A 21,189-nucleotide genomic window follows, 5' to 3' on the forward strand; every position below is an offset into this window, starting at 1 on the left:
AACTACAGTTACTTAATCCAGTTCTGCTCTCTTGTTCAATGTTTGTCATAAGTGTTTGTTCGTGTCTGTTCTTTATAAGTGACCACTGTAGTGCATATACACAGTTATGCTATCGGTACAGGTATTATTTCTTGTTTTCTACAGTCAGGACTTTCTCTTAAGCGCAATAATTTACCAAAGAAATTCACCTAGTTGCGTAAATAATTTGGTGTATAGATATTCTGTTAATGTCTCCTTGCGGTGATGCAAAGTTTCTGAGATCTGTCATAAGTGGATTTTGCATTTAGACGGTCACTCTTGTCTGATAAAATTACTGCTCTACTTAGCAGCTTCAAATTTATACTTTGATCTCTGATTCATCACTAAATGACACTCGTGCGGTGTCATTTATCTTTAATCAGTTCAAAGCTATTTCGACAATGAATCATCAAAGGTCCGATCGAAGAAGGAATTTTCTGGTGAGTGCTGTGGCTGAACCGACATCTCAACTCAACTTTCAAAAGCATCAACTCATATAAATTTATCAGGAAGTGGTAATGGTAAGTGGAAATCATGGTAGTGCTCGCTTCTTTCATAAGCAAATTGTGCGCTCAAAATTTCAAAATCTACTCACCTGCATGTATATTTGAAGAGGAATACGACATGATATGTAGCAGGCTACACTTCATCTATGAATAATACATAAATTTGTCTTGAGAGCATTCTTAGGAAACTTCCACAATTTTTAGTTTTGTTCCTGAGAGAAAATTTTGAGATGACTATTCAAAATAGATCCGAGTAAAATATCAAGATCTGATGAGTAATGATCCATTACAATTATTGATACTAAAATTCAGAAACTTCAAGTACTGTAGGTACTTACAACATTGTAGAGATCACATAGGCCATTGTGACGATCAAACTCATTTAAAATGGTCAAGAATAGGAATGAAAAGCCGAAAAACATGGTTGCATGACACCTCCCAGAATCATGCCGATATTTCAACAGCCAAAGGTTGTAACTGTAGGAAAAAGAAAACCAGTGTAAAAATACTGAAAAAAAAAAAAACTTACCAACAATGCACATAAAAATTCAATTTTAAGGAGGGTTTCGATACAGGGTTTGGAGGAGGACCAAGTCTAGAGATAAGTATCATCGCATGAGTTACAAAATCAAGAGGGGAACCTGGGGTAATCTCTGAATCTCATTATGGGAAAACTGATACTGATGAGCATAAAAATATTGATAATCACACTGGTTAATCATTGCTAAAATAATAAAAGTAAAAGGTAGAAATTGAAGGCTAAAGGTTGTAACTGCAGAACATTTTACTTTTTAGGTACATTTCATGACTCTTTCACTACATAGTTGTGAATTTCCTGCCGTTCTTAGGTGTAAAAAATTGCTCACAGCCCTGTGAGGAGTATCTGAGTTAGCCCTTAGCCCAAACTTGTCCATATATGACTTGATTTGTTAGCACAGCCTTGGAAAAAGTGAACGTGGAAAAGTAAATTTACACTGGAAGAAGGCGATTGTTTTGGTAGTATTTTTCCAACTTCCCCATAAAAAGTATGATGAGCATCCTCAAAAACATTAAACTACTGAGAAATCAACGCATTTTTGACTGTGATTCTTTCCTTTCATGTGGTAGTTTGGTTTCCGCATAAAATAATACTTCACTTAACTTCATGTTTTTTGTGCTTTGCGTTTTTCTTGATATAGGCAATTGAAAACGTACAAAATAAATGCTCTTCATGGCTGTTTTTTGTCTTTTCTGAGAAAGTGAAGTGTGCATGCCAAGAATCCCATTTTTTTATCATCGTTACATGAGTTCTTATTCAGGTGGTCTTAGTTTCTGATTCTGGCAACATTAGCTCGGATTTCTGGATACAGCAAGCTAAAAAATACCTACATAGTGGTAAGTTAACACCTGGCTAAAATACCAAAGTAAAACTTATTCACAGTAATAGAGAGGTACAGGGTTGAAGATTCAAATATTCATACGGTCACTGAAAACTGAAGAAAAAGAGAGCATATATAGTTCAAGACAAAAGGCAGGGTCATAATTGAGGTAATTACCTGACCAAATCTAATAAAACGTCATTGGGCAATAAGCAAACTCGCTCCATCGAATCCTCACAGTAGGCCAAATAATAGAAACAAACAGAGGCTCCTATGGCACTGAGACTGGGTCTTCGAATCTCAAGCAGGTGCTGAAAAATACAATGTGCATATCTTAGCATTAACCCTCTGAAGGAAATATTAATTTTACTTTAAAATCCTAGGATTTCAATAGGCATTAGTGGCATTATGTGAACATGTGGAGGTACTGCTAATGGTGCTGTAGAATGTGAGGCAAGAAGTCCAGGGGGGTAATTTTGACCCCATATTGGATTGTCAATAAGACGCGGGAAAATACGGTGTTTTAAAGTTTCAAACTTCAAAGTTGTTTTCGGAGGAAAAAACGGCTCATGAAAAAAGATCTGAAAAAATACTGCGTGATCAGGACACAATGCAGTTTCTTAAGATGCAAGAATTAGGAACAAGTTAACAAGCTTATTGGTTTATTAACAGAAGAAAGCTTATCAATTTAAAAAAAAAAAAACCAAATTTAACAAACCAAAGGCTGATTATCCATTTGCTTTTTACATGATCTATCTTTAGAAGTGTGTTGGTCAACTTGTACATTCAGGTGGTCCTTAAAATTATTTTCAAAACAACTTTTGAGTAAATAAAGAGAACCATACCTGAACACCACCGACTCCAATGAATTCTACTGCAAACTTTTTGTGACACAATAGCGCAGCAAGATATTTGAGAGCTTCAAATGAAACACGTGTATACTCAGATTCATGAGGATTTACCATGCCTAAGATGAGGTCCAAGGCATGCTTCTCAAAAATGTAGACCAGATTCTGAAACATCAGGAAATAATTTTTTTCTTTCAGGAGAAAAGGATGGATTACGGAAAGTGTAAAATCATCAGCCTTCATTCAATGTTATTAAACATTTAAGGTAAAATTTGCGACTGTTTACTGAACAGTCCACTATGAATAGTGGATTTTCCCAGTCTTGAATCATCTGTGTTCTAGGTAATAAATTCAAAATAAAACCACAATAAAAGAAGGATACAGAAGAGGTGGTGGCTAGAGGAATAACAAAGCTTAAAAACTCCAAGTAAGTCACAGTTATGCTGAAAGTTTGTTGCTAAATCTAAATTGTTGAACAATTTAATTCTATAAAATAAGAAATACATTTTAAATGTATACAGACTGCACTTTGTAATGATGCGAATTTAAGTTTGAACATTATAAAGAGAAAGAAGAAAAAAATTCAACATTAATCATAGAAACAAACTGTTTAAAGTCTGTTTCCTGCATGCTGAAAGACAGAATATCTTACCTCCTGATATTCTGCCATGGATGTTAGGTATTTTAGAATAAAAATCTCCTTCGTTGCTAGAGAGAGAGGGTTCACTTTCCACAAGCCTAGGACAAACGGCTCATTATCTTGCCAAGAAACTTTAGTGAAATCGCTCATTTCAAAAGGACTTGTTGACTTTGAGCTGGTTGATCTTCTACCTATAAAATAAAGAGTTTCAGTTTGATAATCAAATTCAAAGAAACAAATGACAGTATAGAAAATTCATGTAAAGGTGTTAACTTTTCACTATGGTGACAGGTGAAACAAATCAAAATTCCCTACTTTATTGATTTCATATTACATTCTAATGATTGATGTAATAATTTAGATTGGTACGTTCATTGTCTGTAAATCTAACGTTACAGCACTGATTTTCCATCAAAACTTTAACAAAGAAGAAGCTTGACATGCAAGCACAGTGAGGGGTACACCGTTGAATAGTTGTTTCTCAGTTATAAGATGGAGAGAAATGGCGGATGTCTTAAAACTCTCCATTATTACTCAGACTCACTTTTACTTAGTGCTTTTAAATTAGAAAATAAAAGAACTGGCTTCGCTGATTCAATTTCGAGATCATTTAAGGATTCCTGGCCATAGAAAGAGACTTCAATGATACCAGAGAACACGAGAAGTCGAAGGGGGAAAAAATCCTATTACCTGAGCTAGACGCTTTTCTTGAAAAAGAATTTGCTTTACTGGGAGACTTATTGGTTTGTAGGGAATTTTCTTCCAAGGGAGGTTTCTTAGAATGTTGACGAGAGCTCCTTGCTAAAAAATAAAACAATGAACAAAAAATTAATGATGTAAAAGTTTGCTCAAAACTGAGGTACGTAGATAGGATAATGCTTCCTCTATTGTATAAATATAAAGTTTTGAAATGTTGCCAAGTTTGGTCTCTGATCATCCAACAAAAATCACTGAATGACAGATAGCTAAGGTTACAGAAGGGATATCCCTTGACCAAAAACAAAATCACAAACTTTCGAAGGCTTCTCAAGGAGTTTCGCCGAATTGCTCAAATACTTTTCAAGATGTACAAGATTATTTTAAAGGCCTCACCAAGTACATGATGCCCTAACCATTTTAACGGGCAATTCAGAGGTCTCTTTGAGAAAAAAAAAACTATCAAATTCACTAACAGTCCAGAACGATAGACAAGATAATGTAAAATTTAAGGACTTGCAAGTACATTTTGATAGGTCTGATTCCAGATAAGTCAAAAATTTGACGAAGTTGGATTTTTTTCAAACCCGCCATTTGTCCTCTTTGAACCATGTAAATTGTTTCAGAATAAATTAGGATTGAGAATTTTGTCAAAATCGGAAATTTGCTTCATCGGATACATTTTTCGGTCTTGTCGGTAAATTTTACCGTAAGTCAGACAAAAATGTTGAAGTTGACCACAATGTTTTGCTGACATGAGGTCCAGATGGTTAAGGCATGCTTTGCAGGCTGTTTTGAACCCTAGGTATCAGGAAGCTTTCAGCTTGACTTGAAATCTAGATATAATTCAAGTCAGATAGAAAACAAAAGTCAATTCGAAAAAACAAAGAAAGTCACCTTTTTTATTGGGTGTAGGCTCACAACTGTCCCTCTGTGGGCTTGAAGGATCAGGACACTCATTACCGTTTGTAAGCGTCAAACTCTTCCTTTCATTTTCTAATTGGCTGAGTCTATCTAGGAGAATGGGAACAATGCGACTATTATCATCCCTGAAAAATTAAATGAAAAAACAATCTTAAAGGAAGCTCGTGATTACGACAAAAAGCACACTACAGACAACTGTAAATATAAAAAAAGAGAATACACACGCAGAGAACCTTAAAAATTAAAAAATAACAAATTCCTTTGCACGATAATTTAAGAGATAACCAATGCATTTAGAAAAACTCAACCCTTCCTTCAGGGTTGATTCTAAATAATCTTGCCTTACCCTTTGTCAACCAAAAATTTGAATTCAGCACTTATTCATTCTTTCTGGATCAAAATACAGAAAATCTTTGCATTTTTGGAGTATTTCCGTCATTTCAGTATTTGGTACAAGGTTATTTTACGTTTTTTTTAAATTTATTTTGAGCAAAATAAAGGTCCCTTCATTTCATCTTGAGAAACTTTTGGTTGCACTTCTATCAAAATCTAGGAGGAACACCACATGACCTCCGTTTGTGGATCAAAATCATGAAATAAAACTAATTTGAGAAGGCAACAAGAGAATAAACAAATGAGACATACCGGTAATCTGAGGCCATATCTTGATTTTCCATCACAGATGATAAAAACCCGATGGCATAAGTCTGCAGAGGGTCAGGAGCATCCGTACTCCATGCGAACAAACGCTTGATTAAAGTATCAGAGTGTGACTGCAAAAAAATATAGTTTAAGATAGATTATTTTGAATGATCCTTTAACTGCGTGATCTATACCACCCACTACCCATACCAAGCTATTTTTTATGTGTTTTTTTTAGATTGAACGAAGCGAGGGACCGCAAGAACTAGAAGAGAATCAATTCCAAAGAATCTGAATGATGAAACCATCGTTATTCCTTTAACTTTCAGACCAAACGTGTGATGCATCACTCCCACAGCAAGTCCAACCCCACATCATAGTCGCTCTGAAGAACCTTACCCATAATTGCTATCTCTATAAAGAGAATGAAGACAAAGATTCATCGATTCATTGCTTCTTTGAAGGAAGACTGGGCCTATATATTTTCATAAGAGTCCCGGAAGCACAGCGTTACGCAGATAAGAGGGCTCACTCCAAGTGTATAGATAAGTCCTTACATCAGCAAAATGAGGAAATAGGCAGACTTTACTATTAAAGTTCTTAACTTTCGCTGAAGACTTCAACTCGGTGAGGTTTGACAGTAGATCCACAGCGCAGAACTATCTTCTGGGTCACTGATGTTCCAATATCATTAAGTCCTTCATTTCAACATTTTTAAATATTTCTTTCTTTAAATTTCTAGTATTTCACTTTTGTCCCATTTTTCAAAACCATAGAGAGAAGTCCTCAAACATATGGGAAAACACAACCTTATCTGTCAACCTTTCACATTCTACAGTCTATGATGGTGAAATAAATCATTTTTAGGTAACTTAATGCAAACTACTTCCGGAGAGGGAATAGGGGCGGGAGGTTAACAAATGAGGTTTTTGGAGAGATCCTTCCTTTTCTCCTAAAATAAAAAGGACAAATATGACAGCAAAATTAACTTACTGGTCCTAATACGGCTGCAGCTTCCAAACCAAGCAACAGATTCACAGTCAATCGACAAGCAGCAGTATTTAATGCGACGTAATCTCCATCTCGATGATTTCGAGTGAAATAATTTTCTTTGAGGTAATCTGAAACTAACTGAATTTCATACAAGATATTACAATTATCATAGTGATTTCAACCTGAAGATATCTTAGGTTCATCAACTGAAAATGGACTGGGTAATCCATCACTTCCACTATGAGCCTATAATCTAAGCAGCTTGCATACTGTAAACATATGATAGCATAACATAAAACTATGTGCCCTGGGAGGGTTATGTAAAAAATAATATGGCTCTTGGTATATTAGAATTGATTTTGAAAAATGAAACTCAGAAGTCAAAACAAGTCGTAAAACAGTGAGGTAAAATCTGAATACTAAGGTAAGCTTAAAGGCTAGAACGATTTTGGAAAATTGTTGTTGCTACAACTTACCTTGTTCATGAAAGCTTCCTTTCGGAAGATGATTTTCAGCATATTTCCAAAAGCACAAGTTGGTCGAATTCGAGATGGATGTCTTTCATCAAAGGGATCTGGATTTGTCTCAAGATATTTGGCATATTCAACCTCCAGCATATCTGATAGCCTGCAGGATTGAGTTGGATCGTAAAGATTACATTTTAAAAGGAACATGCTCAAAAAAAAAGAGAAAAAAAATTAAAAATAAATTCTAATCTTCTTGTGAGAGAATCAAAGGGAAATGACCTTTCTTAGCAAAGGAACTGGACTGTGACTTCGAGCTTTTTCTCCATTTTTTTCGAAGACATTTTCATTAATTTTCAAGCCACTGACAGAAAAAAGTCATTGACACTTACATGAAAGATCAGAGAAATAGTATAGACAGTGCGTGAAGAGGGGAAGGAGAGCTCAGCAGTTGTATATACAGTGCGAGAAGGTAGAGTATTTACGTTAAGATGTATAGAGTCTTCTCCCTCTCCATTTTCCTCAGAGAAATTAATGAAACCTCTGGCAGTTCATCAGTTTTATGGTCCTTCCAGGTTGGTGGCCTGCTCACCTAGCGCTCACCTGATATTAGATTCTTTGGAAAGTTTTGATCTGAACCATTGATACTTTTTAATTATGCGGATCAAATTGAAGAAAATCTTAAATTTTTCTCTCTGTTACCTGATCGGATTAGTAATCTTTCATCAAGGGGTTTTGAGAAGAGAGCCACAGTATTGACCAAGGAAGCAGGTCACCAGAGATGAACAATGATACAATTGGACCACATTTTGCAATTTGGAACAACAATTTCAGGCTCATCCATTAGAGAACCTAGGGGTGCAGAAACTTCCCAACCACACGACCGGCCTTTCGCGTGCCGTTCGTGTGAAATAGGGGCACCCATGTGAGGAAAAGAAAAATGGGAAAACCTCTTGGGGGGGGGGCTGTTTTTTTTGGGGGGGTGTAAGTAGGGGGAACTGCACTGTTGAGTGCGCTACTTTGAGGGAACCTAACTGTCAGGTGAGCTATTTTTGGGGGAACAAAACATTCAAGCGCGCTGTTTTGGGGGGAGCCAAACTGCTGACCGCGCTGTTTTAAGGGAACCCAACAGTCGACCACGTTACTTTGTGTCGGGCAAAGTCCTGCGAAAACTTAAAATAGGTGAACCTAAATTTATTTTGGGGGAACTCTTGGAAGTTTCTGCACCCCTGAGAGAACCTACCTGCATAGGGAAACTTAGATTGCATATGCCATTTCTATCATGAGTTAGTTACTGTGGTTCTTGATTGCAAAATGCAGTCCAATTGAATCAATTTAGTGTGACAATCATGTTGTTACAGATTCCTCAGCAAGCTGAAAGATTTTTACTATGTTGTGAGAAAACCCTACAATGAAGTTGCTGTCAAAAAAAGCATGACTACTTACAGGGTAAGGGTTGACGTAGGGTCATAATCTGATCCAGAGTGGGCCTCTTCCCATTGGTGGATGATGTCGGATATTTCCTTTGCAGGTCCTTCCGTTGCCATGCTGAACAATTTATCTAAACAATTAAGATTTGAAAAAGTAAACTCCATGAATGAGAGAAAATCGTAATAGGTTGCAATGCATTTTCTTTTATCGACTAATTATTTATGCCCACATTCTCAGAGACAATGAAGAACATTGACAATGTAACTAAGACAAGCCAAGCATAGAGAAACTTTCTAAGAAGGAGGAGGTTGAAAATAGTGACAAAATATTTATGACCAATAAAAAAAGCAATTCACTTAGATACTTTCAATTAGAATGAGGTAAAAGAATAGAATCCACTAATTTAGCCTTAGTAATGTCACTTTTTTCTGAATAAAACAATGAGAAACTATTCAAAACTTTAGATATTTCAACGCAGTTACTAGTATTCTGGACGTGTGTTTTCAATAGTATCTTGAGTAAAACTCTAAGGAAATTGATGAGTTGAGGAAAATCAAGTAAAGCTGCTCCAGCAATTAATAAGGTTTATTAATCTTTTTAATCAGAAAATACCTCGGCTGATTGATTTGTGTATCAAACAGATGGATTAGTTTTCAGTTACCTATGCCGTTCTTTTATTTGTCCATGGTTTTCTTTTTTTTTTTTTTTTTTTTTTTTTTTGTAATTAATCTACAGAATACACACTCGAGAATCAACCATCTGAGTCATTGAATTGGTATTGGATAGAGCGTTCATAAGGGTTGAGGTCATGACTGTTCCATTGGTTTCCCCAAAAAAATTTGATTTGCCAAATTCTATTGATCAAATGAATTTAGGCAGATCACTTCATTACCTCGCCATTGCTTGGTCACAGAGAAGTAGCATAAAACCATGAGCCAAGCAAAACGGTCAGCAACCGCTAGGGTTCTTCAGGTTGATAGGCAACTTAGGGTCACCCATGCTCTGCAGCTTACCCAGCGGGACTCGAACTATGCTGCAGTAGAAAAGCACTGCAACCTGATAGGCACTTCAACCAATTTAATGGAATTCTACCAGCATTGAAGGAATAGGAAAGACACAAGTGTTGTTATAATACACTTCATGCTTCATCTTTACTATTTCCATTTTGGCACTAACCATAATATTTTGCTGTTTCCATGCACTGCCTCAATGGACAGTGATAAATTATGGTTTATGCTCCTCATTCATGCTGGGAAATTCCTGCAGTTTGTACTCGTCTGCAACCTACGCAACGAAGGCGATAGTAAGCCAAGGCAGTATTTGCTTGAACGTGGACTGCAACAGTCCAACGGGGGTCGAACTGAGGGATTTTTATTATTTCAGGATAGGTCAAAAAAAAGAATGGAAGAGACTTACCTGTGAGTTTCTATTCTAGAGCAGAATCAGGGCCTCATGAAAGCCTCATGGAAAGAGACACGGCATGCCGACATGCCACTCTACCAATAGTTGGTAGGGTTATGAGTCCGGCGATCGGCGAAGTAGGGGCGAGTTGGAACGCGGACAACCTCAGAAATACTGAACGGAACAAAATCGAACTAAAGAATTACTAACTGCACGTATGATAAAAATTTTAAAAAGAACAATTTTAGGAAAAAAATTTGATTAGTGATTCAAGGCATCATCAACATCACATGGCGAGAATTTTCTAGGTGAACTGCTTCTTCTTCTTCGCTTGTTTACCTGGCAAGCAACGTTGCCAAGTGCCGAAAGCCATCAAACAACAATAACACACGTGGTGTAAGTTGAGGTTATGGTTATCAATTTTCTAAGCAGTGGCTTGTGTTTTGAGTTTGTGTCAGGTGTTCAATGAAATACAATGGCATATCAGGAGGATTTTAATACTTTTGTCGGTGGATTAACTGGTGCTTTCAAAGGTAAATCACAGTCAATTAGTACATACCATTTGAATAACCTTTGAGACTAATATTTTGATCAAGTGGCTGCGCTACTCAGTTTCCTGCTCCGTTAGCTATATCGTAATTTTTTCACCACAGTTCAATATGAACATACATCATCGTTTGCCTGTGCGCATAGTTGTATTAATCTAAACTAGGTACTTAGTGAGATGGTGTTGATTTGTCAATGGAACCTCAGATTATGAGGTGCTGAGCGATATGCACGCCCTAACGCAGCCATTGTCAGGGGCGCAAAACATAATAGAGAGTTGTCACAAGAGAAACTGCCTTGCCTCTCTAAGTGAATTTTAATCAATGGGTAATTGAATTAATTAAATTATCTCTTGTCAATTGCAAGAAATAACCCGACGCTCTTTGATACACCTCTAAGAAAAGAGACCAGTATTCAGAAAGTGTATCAATGGTGAAGGCGGTAAAACATATTGGTTACTTGAGGTTAAATTCACAAAAAACTGGACTAATCCTTTTTCAAATGATATTCTATCTACCAAGTAAAGCTGACGACTTTTTTAAAGCTTGAGGAAAGGAAGCATACACATTTACCCTGCTCTGTGGTTTTGAAAACTCTTTCCTACCATATCCATCGGTCGGTTAAGACGGATGCGTCTTGATATGGCTGGTTGTATATGACTGGTGTAAACCATCAACAGACAATAAGAGGAAGAGCTGTTTGTAAACCATGCGACTGGATGTAATTGTTAAGAAATGTTCCAAAACTGTTTTCAATATCTTTCACCATTTTGCCAATTGGCCCCCTACATACTTGTTACATTGTTCTCTACTCTCATCTCAGACTTACCTCATCTTTTCTCCCACCCTATGGTCAAAATAATTTTCTTGTCTTCATCGCATTTTTTTTTTTTTTTTTTTTTTTTTTTTTTCCAGGAATTAAAGTGACCAGGAAAGGAAAAATTATTATCAAAAACCTACAAAACACCAAACACTTATCTAATAAAAATCAAATCACAGCGTTGAATTGGGGAGATGATGCAGAACGTGATATATTGATGGGACTCAGCGATCAAAGCGTAAAAGTTTATGATACAGAACATAAACAATTCATCAGCAGCTTTGAAGCGAAACATGGCAAATTACCCATCATAGGATTAGCCAAATTTAATAGGTGTGCATTGCCAGTATTAGCTCTTATATCACTAGTTTTTAAGAAGTCTTGAGGATTTGCGGGTGATTTTATAGTAACAGGAGCTGTATTGTCCCCAGTTTAGTTTTTATTTTTTCACAGACTTCAAAAAATCAAACGCAACAGAGTACAATGGTACATTAGACAAGGCACAAATGGAAGCACTTTATCATATGTTTCTCCTCGATGTTAAAGGGGGAGTCTCCTACAAAATACTTTTTTCCCCCTGTACACCCACCTGTAAAGATCCACAATTTCTGGCTCATCTGTAAAAATACTCAAGTGCATAGGGAATGTAACTGTTTATATATTGTTCTTAAACCAAGCCAGAAATTATAGTTCAAATTGCAAAATGTGGTCCAATTGGCCTAGCTCCGAGTCCACACATGAAGTTCATGCTATCAATAGTTTGTTATCTTTCATCTCTAGGCACATACTGGCCGGATACAAGTCGGGAGACGTCAAATTTCTGAATTGTGACAACCACAAAATGATGAGAACCGAGTGGAGAGTTGGACCCTCCCTGGATAGTATGAAAGTCAAGAAGCACTTAATGGCGACAGGAGGCGAAGAGAATCAGCTGAAACTGTGGGATTTAAACTCAACCAAATTAATCTATCATGCGAAAAATGTAAGTGAGCGCTATGTAGTACTTATTAAATTTGGTGAAACCGTTATTTTATAGATTTTACAGGATGTGGAAATCAATCCGTTGTTTTGTGATTCGATAAATTGAGGTCTTACTGTAAGTCATAGAATATGATTACAATAACACAACGGTTTTCAAAATCTTCATAAGTCATGCAAGAGACAAGAATTATTGATTCCGATAAGAATTCGATTTTTTTTTTTTCATATTCATCAATTGGACTGAGTTAAGCAGAAAGGAACCAACCCACATTTTGGAAAAAATTGAGTTATGAGTGGTTTCAAACTCAACCACTGCTCTACTATCTATCGCCAAAAATTCAAAGTTTTTGTTGGAGCAACTTTTGCAGAAATTGAACTTGAAGTTTATCTTTTACATTGAGTCTTATGCAGGAGCCAAACTTTAAACCTCTTTTTCTCGGTTCGATCCCGATGTGGCTTGGTTCCTTTCTGTTTAACTCTGTCCAATTATAAGACATGAAAATAGCAAATTGTCCTCTCTCATAGAGTGAGCTTAAGTACAATAAAATGAAAAAGAACGACACACAAAGACACAAGACAAAAGAATTTGCCTGAAAAAACTAAAATTGAGTGCCGACCAAAATCAGCCCAACTGCATCACACTTGTAATTTCCTGTAATGTTTTTATTTTACAAATAAAGAAATGCGCTACACTCACCTCTAAATCTCACTCTCTCACTCATCTCTCTGAAAGAGCTGAATACTTTATATAACAGACCTCTTTTACTGGTTGCAGTCATGTTCTCTTGTTTGCGATATCTGACAGTAGTAAAATAGTGAATAGATATCAGTATTTCCTGCACCCTAAGTCTGATATGTATTACCAAATAATGCAATACATCACAAACGATAACAAGTAGTTGATGTAGTGATTTGGAAGAAAACAGGAACTCAGAAACAGAAAGTTGATTGAAATTTTAGTCGAGTCTAAAGGACTCTGCAAAAAGGGGAATTGGTCTTTTGTTAGACATTATTCAGACAATTACGAAACATTGAAAGAATAGTTGAATTTTATGGGGGGAAAATGAACAGCATTAATTTGTAGTTTATAGAGGCAAGCATCTAAGAAGTCAAGGTTTCAAAGAAAATCCAGTTGAATCTGTATTTCATTATCTTTTCTATTTTCAGGTCAAACCAGACTTTTTAGACTTGAAGGTGCCAGTTTTTATATCTGACATTGGATTCTTTCCCTCCAACGATAAAATCGTTTACTGTTCAAAGCATGGACATGTAAGTACCTTTTTATTTCTTAAATCGTCAAAGTTTTTCCAAAGAATTTGAAAGATAGCATCCGATTGAAAAAGAGTAGCAAAAGTCCTTATCAAAAATATTACAGCTTTGTCTCCTCTTTATCAACAGTTCAAATTTTGTGCTAGATATCTCTCATGAGCGGCAGTTTTATACCTATGTTATAAGCCCTTGAAAAGTCAAAGATTCTTTTTTAAAAATATCAAGAAGTCAAGAAGTTCTAAAATTCAAGGAAACTTGTCACTCTGTTAAAGTCCCAAAACTCTTATTAGAATCTCGTTCACAACTTGTGATGTAAGAACAATGAGTATTATGATGGCCAATTGTGAGGCTTGTTTCCTTGAGAGATAGGTAGTTATGTCAAATTGATTTATTACAAATTTTATTTTTGGATACAGTGGCTGAAAGGTGAGTTCAGTTGGTACGCTTGCTCTCAAGTGGGAACAACGACTAGTCTTTCGTAAATATGTAAAATGAGGCAGTTAAGTTTTAAATTTTTTTGTCTCCCTACCCACAGGTGCGTATTCATGACCCAAGTGTACCTCAAAAACGGCCAGTTCTGGATATGAGTGTGAAAAGTAATAATGGAGACCCACATGTATTAACAGCTCTAGCAATTGCACCAATGCGAGAACAGTAAGCTTTCAAATACTCTTTTTTGTACTTTCAAATTAATAAATATCTAATTCATGCAACTGAAAGCATGTTGGTGTGCCACATATTTAGACTAAAAGAATAGCCATCAAAATTTGTGAGTGCTATGCTGGTGCCAAAAATAGCTTTGTCTCAAACATAGATTTGTCTAAATATCCTGCATTAAACCTTTTAACAATGCATTGCAAATTTTTCATCCACTTAAAAAAGGGTTTTTGCACAGTTTTTTTTTAAACTCATTTTTTCGAAAGTTTGTACTAGGTAATGAGAATTTCTGCATTTTTCCATTTTCCATTCAGTGAGATTTTTTTCATTGAATTTCAAAAAAACTTTTAAAGTTATCAAAAATCCAATCATGTTTATAATGAAAAAATTATGCGCCGACAAATTTTGTTACATCACAAGAAAAATTGACCACTGTGCAGCTGCCACCTGAGTTAGTATATTTACTCTCAGGTTGTAATCGTAACAATTGTTTACCTATCTCGACCAAGCTTGCAATATTATTGTTGTTTGAAGTGGGTATTTTGGTCACTTTCACATTTAATTGTTTATTTGTTTTTTGAATCTTAAGACTAGCACGTTGCGTTGGATTCAAGATGGTTGAAACTATGTGTTGTTGCCTCATATGATGTCATTAGTTTCAAGCCAATGACAAACTCTCTTTTTATAACTTCAACTATAAGCTCTTTTCTCAGTCAATTATTTTGTAACTGCACTCAACGCTTATTGGCTGGTGCACTCAATGAGGGGCCTGAAAATCTCGGACAGTGAAAATTAATGCAGCATTAATATGTACTTTAGGGTGCCAGTCGTGTGACCTCTCTTGAAATGAATTATCCAGTGTTCGCATAAACGTAGTTTCGTTTCTGGTGAGCCTTGTGAAAAATTTTTTAAAATCTTTTTTTTCCCTGTCTTTAGGTCAACAAGAGCTCCACCAGTTGCGTTCTGTTAGTTCATCAATTTGACCAAATATGCAGTTTCTAGCTGTTTACAGTTTGGTAATGTGTTTTTGCTAGCATATTTCCAGGGCAATTTTTAGGTCTTGCAACAACCTTATTCTGTAGTGCTTTTACTTTCAATTTTATCTTGTCGTTTTTTTCTTTAGGCATGTTGTTGTTGGAAGTGCTGCCGGTCAAATGTCCCTCCTTGATCTGAGGCATAAAGGAATACCGATCAAGAAATACAAGAGTTTCAGAGGAAGTATCAAAGCCATAGCTGTACCAGAGACTGAACCTATAATTTTGACTGTTTCTCTAGATAGATTCTTCCGCATACACAATATGTTTAATCATGGTTTACGATATCAGGTAATATTGCAATGTTTCAGTTTCAGTTCCCATGGGGATGTTGAAATTTAAACTCATACCACAATTTTAGAAGAGATATCATTTAACTTCTGGAATCGAAATTTTTATATCTAAGTTGAATTTCATTAAAAAATGAGGTGCCAGGTGCAAGAATAGCACTTCTCTATCGTAACAATCCAAAATCTTTGATAATATTTTTTTCATCATAAGGAAAGTGAACGCATGTATTACTTCCACTGCACATTTCTCATATCCTAAAATGCTTTACAGAACTAATTCTGAGAAATCTTCCGCTAGATTTTATTTATGTAAAAAAATATAGAAATATTCCGTTGAAAAAATAAGGCATGCTTGAGAATCCCAACCTGTGACCTCTTAGTCGGGCGGGGTTGTCATGCTACAACTGGTAGATAATAAGTCAACCAAATAATACCATGGCAGACCATTGAAGAGTACTCTTGAACAATTTCCGGATGGTTTTTGTTAGGCCAATTGGCAATAACCGACAAGTACCAATCAATCTACTGTGCTTGAACTTATTCATTGCCTCAAACTGTGCAAAATCGACAGCAGCCATTTCGGACCCTCCTCTTTTCTGTTTGATTCCTTATTTTGCTAATTTGTAGATTTTGGGTGTCTACAGGTCATATAATCATATAATTGCATGTAATATTGCCATATTTTTGTTTCAGTCACAAAATTATTTGAGTCACATAAAATTGCCATTTTTTTGTTTAATTTTCTTTTCAAAGTAGAGGAAAGGGACAATTTCATTGCTTTTAAAATCATCAAATCTAATATTGCTAATAACAATAGATTGTTATTTCTATTAGTTTATAATTTTTATTCTTTGAAATCTTTATCCTCTCCCAATCAGCAATGGTATTATGGTGAGACGTTTTCCCTGCAAGATATCTTTAATGGGGACTGAAAGATTTTTTAATAGCCTTTTGGTCAAACTTTTTTAAAAAAAAAAAATGATCATATAAAGAAATATGAATGTGCCATATTTTTGTTTTTGGATTTCTGTAGACACCCTGTAGATAGACCGTACTTCCTTTCAATGTGCAAGTCTCAGTACTCGGTCACATTGTCGAAAATCAAACTTTCCCTTTCCTTTAATTCCAAATGTTCAATATCTATGTTTTCCTGAAGTAATCTTTTTTTCATTTTTCATTTTCAGCAATACTTCCAATCAAGACTGTCATCTATTCTCATTAGATCAGATTTTTCCATGAGTAGTAAAGGCACAAAGGAAGACGTAGAAATTCTTGATTAATTTGAATTCACACCGGCGATTTTAGATCCTCCATAACTATAACAGATCAATCTCATTGGAATCTTTCAATCTTAAAATCAGTTTTTAAGAGACCATGAAAGAATTTATTTACTTCTTTCTTTAAAAAAATATTTTCATAATGAGCAGTATGGAATGAATTGTCAAATAGTACCTCAACTACTGTAAATGCACAACTATTTCCATTTTTTACAAAATTACAGTGAAGAAATCACGATAAAAACTTGTGATTGTGAACTCTATGCCTCCATGATTAAGCATATTAAACTGAGCTCTTTTGTCTCCTACAATCCTAAAGGCAAAATGACTTAGGGGCAGGAGCATTGTAAATCGATGCATCTATTTTAAATTAAAGAGATTTCAGTTACTATAAAACGCTCTCTGAGAAACATCATCATTCAGAAGTCTGTGCATCATTACAATGGGCCTGTTGCATGCAAGAGATACAGACGTGCGAATAGACGTTTTAGAGGTTAAATGACACGAAAATTACGATGGTCACATTAAAAAAGTCTGAAATACACTCCTTACTGCGCAATTTACGTTGTTAGGAACGCGCTTTTTCAAATTTCCCGCGTCTGGGGGCAGTTTTCTAACGGCAACTCGCGGCTATTTCCGGACAACTAAAACTGACAACATAACCTAAAAATCGGAGCTCGTGATATCGTGAAATGAAATGTAGAAGGATTGCGTTGGATATTTAAAAGTTGATCAATTTCGTTACCACATAAAGCGTACATGGACCACTATAAGAGATTACGTTGGGTTTGTAAACAAACTGAAGGAAAAAATAACAACAACAACAACGACTCGGCATCTTCCGGAAATCACCGAGCCTGCCTTTTGCTCGTTTCCGGCTATTAGAAAACTGCCCCCAGACGCGGGAAATTTGAAAAAGCGCGTTCCAAACAACGCAAATTGCGTAGTAAGGAGTGTATTTCAGACTTTTTTAATAAGACCATCGTAATTTTCGTGTCATTTAACCCCTGAAAAGTCTATTCGCGCGGCTGTATCTCTTGCATGCAACAGGCCCATTATACATATTATGTTTTCCGAAAAAGTATCTCTGAGCAATCCACTTAAGCTTAATTTAACAATCACTTTCCAAGAAGCAAATTTTTCTTACAATGACCTATGAACATCTTTGCTTGATATCAAGATCTCTTTACTTTATCAGCTTCTCTGCTGTTACCAGATTTTTTTTCTACAACATAGCATCAGCATTTAGCCGTATGCCGAGTTGATAGCTCATCTCTTTTCAAATTCTCTGATTGCGTGGATGAAAGATTATTACTGACGCCTGAAGACATCAGGAGGCTGTTCCAAATTGTACATAACATAGAATTCTGCATGTGAAGCAAAACATAGTGATGAACGACAGATTGCAACTGTGAGGAACTGCTCAAGTGTCAGCAGTGCAAAATATACTCTCAGCTGATTGAATTAAAAAAAATTTGTCTTCTCAAATCATGTTTACAATAAGATTTATTGTAGAATGCGTAATTTTCTTCCTACATGAGAATAAAAAAGTTTATTTTTATCTGGTTGTATACTTCTTACTTCATGATCCCTTTTTTTAGGCCAAACGTTGAAGAGAGAAGATTCAGTTTCTGAGTGTTATGGTGCTCTAACCGTTATGCTGTAAGTAGCACCACCATCCCTATCTTGCAATGAAGGAGAGTTTGTACCTTGGAGGTTAAAACTAGCTGTGCTTCCATGCTAAGGAAGAACGTCATCTGAACTGTTGGGTATTGACAAATTTCCATTAAAAAAACACAGATTTCTCTGGGGAAATTCTAACTATTTGTTTTCCAATTATTCAGAAAAGTTTGCTCGCACTTTTATCGCCGTAAATCATCCGGAACTGTTGAAGAAAAATATTCATTACTATTCGCAGAAATAGTTATTTTTCGAAGGTACATTTGGCAACATTTGCATGATTTTGCATACAACGTTCTTCCTTAGCATGGCTGTGCGTGCCTGTCAATGTCTTCGAAGCATAAATGAAAAAAAATTGAAGGCACTCTGTCAATTTAGCTCCTCGCAGGAACGCCCACCGCACAATGAAACGAGTTTTCAAAGAGGTTGGACTCGAAATTTTCGACTAAGGTTGCAAATTTTTTTTTTTTTTTTATTTCTCCATTTTATAAATTGTATGGGGTACTTCTTGATGGAAATATCACGAGAAAATCCACTGAATGCACGTCTGAAACCTCTTCGTTCCGTATTTCCACTGACATAAGCTTGTAATGATTCCACATTTTGTCCAACTCCTCTCATGGATCCGCTCCACTGAGCGCCACTGGTGACTGGTGAGGCGGCTAGTGTCTGAAGTCAAAACGCCTTCAATCCCGTGCGTATGCAACACGGACATCCATAGAGCCCGAATAGTTGCATTGCATCCCGGCGTTATGATGAAATACGTTCGGTATCCGTCGCATGCTACTTTACTGTACTTAAACTGTAGCTTGGATTATTTTGCCTCCCCCGTAACTTACTTCCAGTGTTGCTTATTGTGGCGATAAAGTTAACCACTGGCTTAGATCACGACATTGTCAATTTTCCGAGAAGCGCACCATTTAAATACATTATAAGAGAAGTCAAGTGAATAAAAAAATGATGAGTATAATACTTTAAAATGATTTACAAATGGTCATTTTTGGAATTTTAGTACGGAAAAGGCTTAATATTCTGAAAAACACACTTTTATTTTAATCCTCCTAAGAAAAAAAACCAATCGAAGATACTGAAAATGCATTAAAACTCTCAATGATACCCTTAATTAAACTAATCTTCTCATAAAACCGATTTGATTCTTAAAAAAATAGTCTTTACAGTCGTTTTTTCACCGATGGCCGGAGTTGACAGGTAGTACGGAGTTGTCATAGATGAAATTACAAAACGAAGTTATTTGAAAAAATAACGAATATTTAACTAAATACTAAAATCTAATGAACTGGAACAAACAATTGAACAAAAATATTACACGAATGTCAAATAAAGCTCAGTTTTACAACGTTAAACGTCATTGGGCCGGAGTCGACAAGGTCGGAGTTGTCATAGACGGAATATTTAACTAAAGACTGAAATCTAATGAACTGGAACAAACTATTGAACAAAAATATTACACGAATGTCGAATAAAGTTCAGCTTAATAACGTTAAACGTCATTGGGCAGGAGTTGACAAGGTCGGAGTTGACGCAGCCGGAGTTGACATTTGAGTGTTTTTCGCGGGAAAAAAAAAGTGTCCACGATGCAGAATACAAACAAAACCAATTGTTTTAAGGTTCGGTCGTGCAGGTACATTATATACTGAATTATATCGCTGGCGCCACTTCCACAGCATGTAATTTTAACATAAATGGAGTTGACAGTTTCAAATTACCATTTTTAGAAATCCAAATATTTGATGCAGAAAAGGTTTACTTATGTTTATCAAAGCAGTGTTTCCGATAGCCCGGGACCTCCAACTCTTGAAAAAACACAATCACGATGGCTACCCTGCGCTCGCACTATCAGCTATTTGCTCCGGAATGCGCGAAAATAGCTCCGCCGGAGTTGACACCAAAGCTAGCGACACAACTTTCTATGTATGGTGCACGTTCCCCTGACTTTTAAATAGTTTTCTAACAATTTTTCAGTAGACCCCATCTATTCAACAATTTAAATAAAGCATCAAAATTGTGCAGGACTCCGCCAAAAAGTCAGCAGAACAGTTCTTGTGTTCGAATTTAGCCTGGCGACATTAGCCGGAGTTGACATTTGCACTATTAAAAAAATTCCCGAAAGTATGCTTCGGCATTTAAAGTAGATTTAACAATTTTTTAAGATTGCCAAGACCTACCGAAGTGTAAAAAAAAATAAGTTAGACATATTCCGTAGATTACCGCCTCGAAATCATCCGGCGACAGCAAAATGAAAATCTACGCATTAGTTAAATGCATTACAGCGGCGTTGCTAGCTGTGGAAATGGCAACAGATTCGGTATTCGAGCATGATATGTATAGAGTTTCCCTATACGTACTTAAATGAGTCGTCCTTCGGGGTTTTCTTTTTTCTTTCTTTTTTTTTCTTTTGCACCTTTGGGAAAACTTAATTTTGGCTCAAGTGCAAAATTTTCAAAGAAGAATCCTGACAAATCGCAAGTTTGGAACCAAAACGATGACCAATCGTCTTTCGAAAAATGAAATGCGATAAGAAATGGATATCATTAGAAGCCTAAAATACACGTTAATGATTTCATAGGTGCAATGACGAACCTATAGCACAATAAAATCTATTAAATACATAGGTGAAAATTATATTATGTTCTGCTCTTTCCTTCTTGAAATGTGGGCTACGCCCAGTTTTTTATTAGTAGGTCTCTTGTTTGC

The 21,189-nt window shown here is 36.0% G+C and overlaps 2 protein-coding genes across 2 annotated transcripts in view; one reads left to right on the forward strand and one right to left on the reverse strand.

Annotated features, from left to right (window-relative positions):
• Nucleotides 1–10,222, reverse strand: part of LOC109038853 (protein mahjong) — a 32,461-nt gene extending 22,239 nt beyond the window's left edge. The window contains exons 1-11 of the mRNA XM_019054073.2: nucleotides 9,937–10,222; nucleotides 8,536–8,650; nucleotides 7,102–7,252; nucleotides 6,626–6,763; nucleotides 5,636–5,763; nucleotides 4,964–5,115; nucleotides 4,061–4,171; nucleotides 3,383–3,561; nucleotides 2,728–2,895; nucleotides 2,060–2,193; nucleotides 863–1,001 (exon numbers count right to left, since the gene is read on the reverse strand). Coding sequence (XP_018909618.2) covers nucleotides 863–1,001; nucleotides 2,060–2,193; nucleotides 2,728–2,895; nucleotides 3,383–3,561; nucleotides 4,061–4,171; nucleotides 4,964–5,115; nucleotides 5,636–5,763; nucleotides 6,626–6,763; nucleotides 7,102–7,252; nucleotides 8,536–8,636 — 1,401 coding nt within the window. The 5' untranslated portion in view covers nucleotides 8,637–8,650; nucleotides 9,937–10,222. The remainder of the gene's footprint in view (nucleotides 1–862; nucleotides 1,002–2,059; nucleotides 2,194–2,727; nucleotides 2,896–3,382; nucleotides 3,562–4,060; nucleotides 4,172–4,963; nucleotides 5,116–5,635; nucleotides 5,764–6,625; nucleotides 6,764–7,101; nucleotides 7,253–8,535; nucleotides 8,651–9,936) is intronic.
• Nucleotides 10,223–10,296: 74 nt separating this feature from the next.
• l(2)k09848 (WD repeat domain 74 lethal (2) k09848) lies at nucleotides 10,297–18,355 on the forward strand. The gene is made up of 7 exons (XM_019054188.2): nucleotides 10,297–10,454; nucleotides 11,382–11,619; nucleotides 12,067–12,268; nucleotides 13,435–13,536; nucleotides 14,072–14,190; nucleotides 15,317–15,518; nucleotides 16,702–18,355. Exons 1-7 carry the CDS (start codon nucleotides 10,397–10,399, stop codon nucleotides 16,795–16,797), a joined length of 1,017 nt encoding a protein of 338 aa, XP_018909733.2. The 5' UTR covers nucleotides 10,297–10,396; the 3' UTR covers nucleotides 16,798–18,355.
• The last annotated feature ends 2,834 nt before the right edge of the window (nucleotides 18,356–21,189 follow it).

Source organism: Bemisia tabaci, chromosome 1 (genome assembly GCF_918797505.1).
Source record: "Bemisia tabaci chromosome 1, PGI_BMITA_v3".
In the NCBI taxonomy this organism is placed as follows: Eukaryota; Metazoa; Arthropoda; class Insecta; order Hemiptera; family Aleyrodidae; genus Bemisia; species Bemisia tabaci.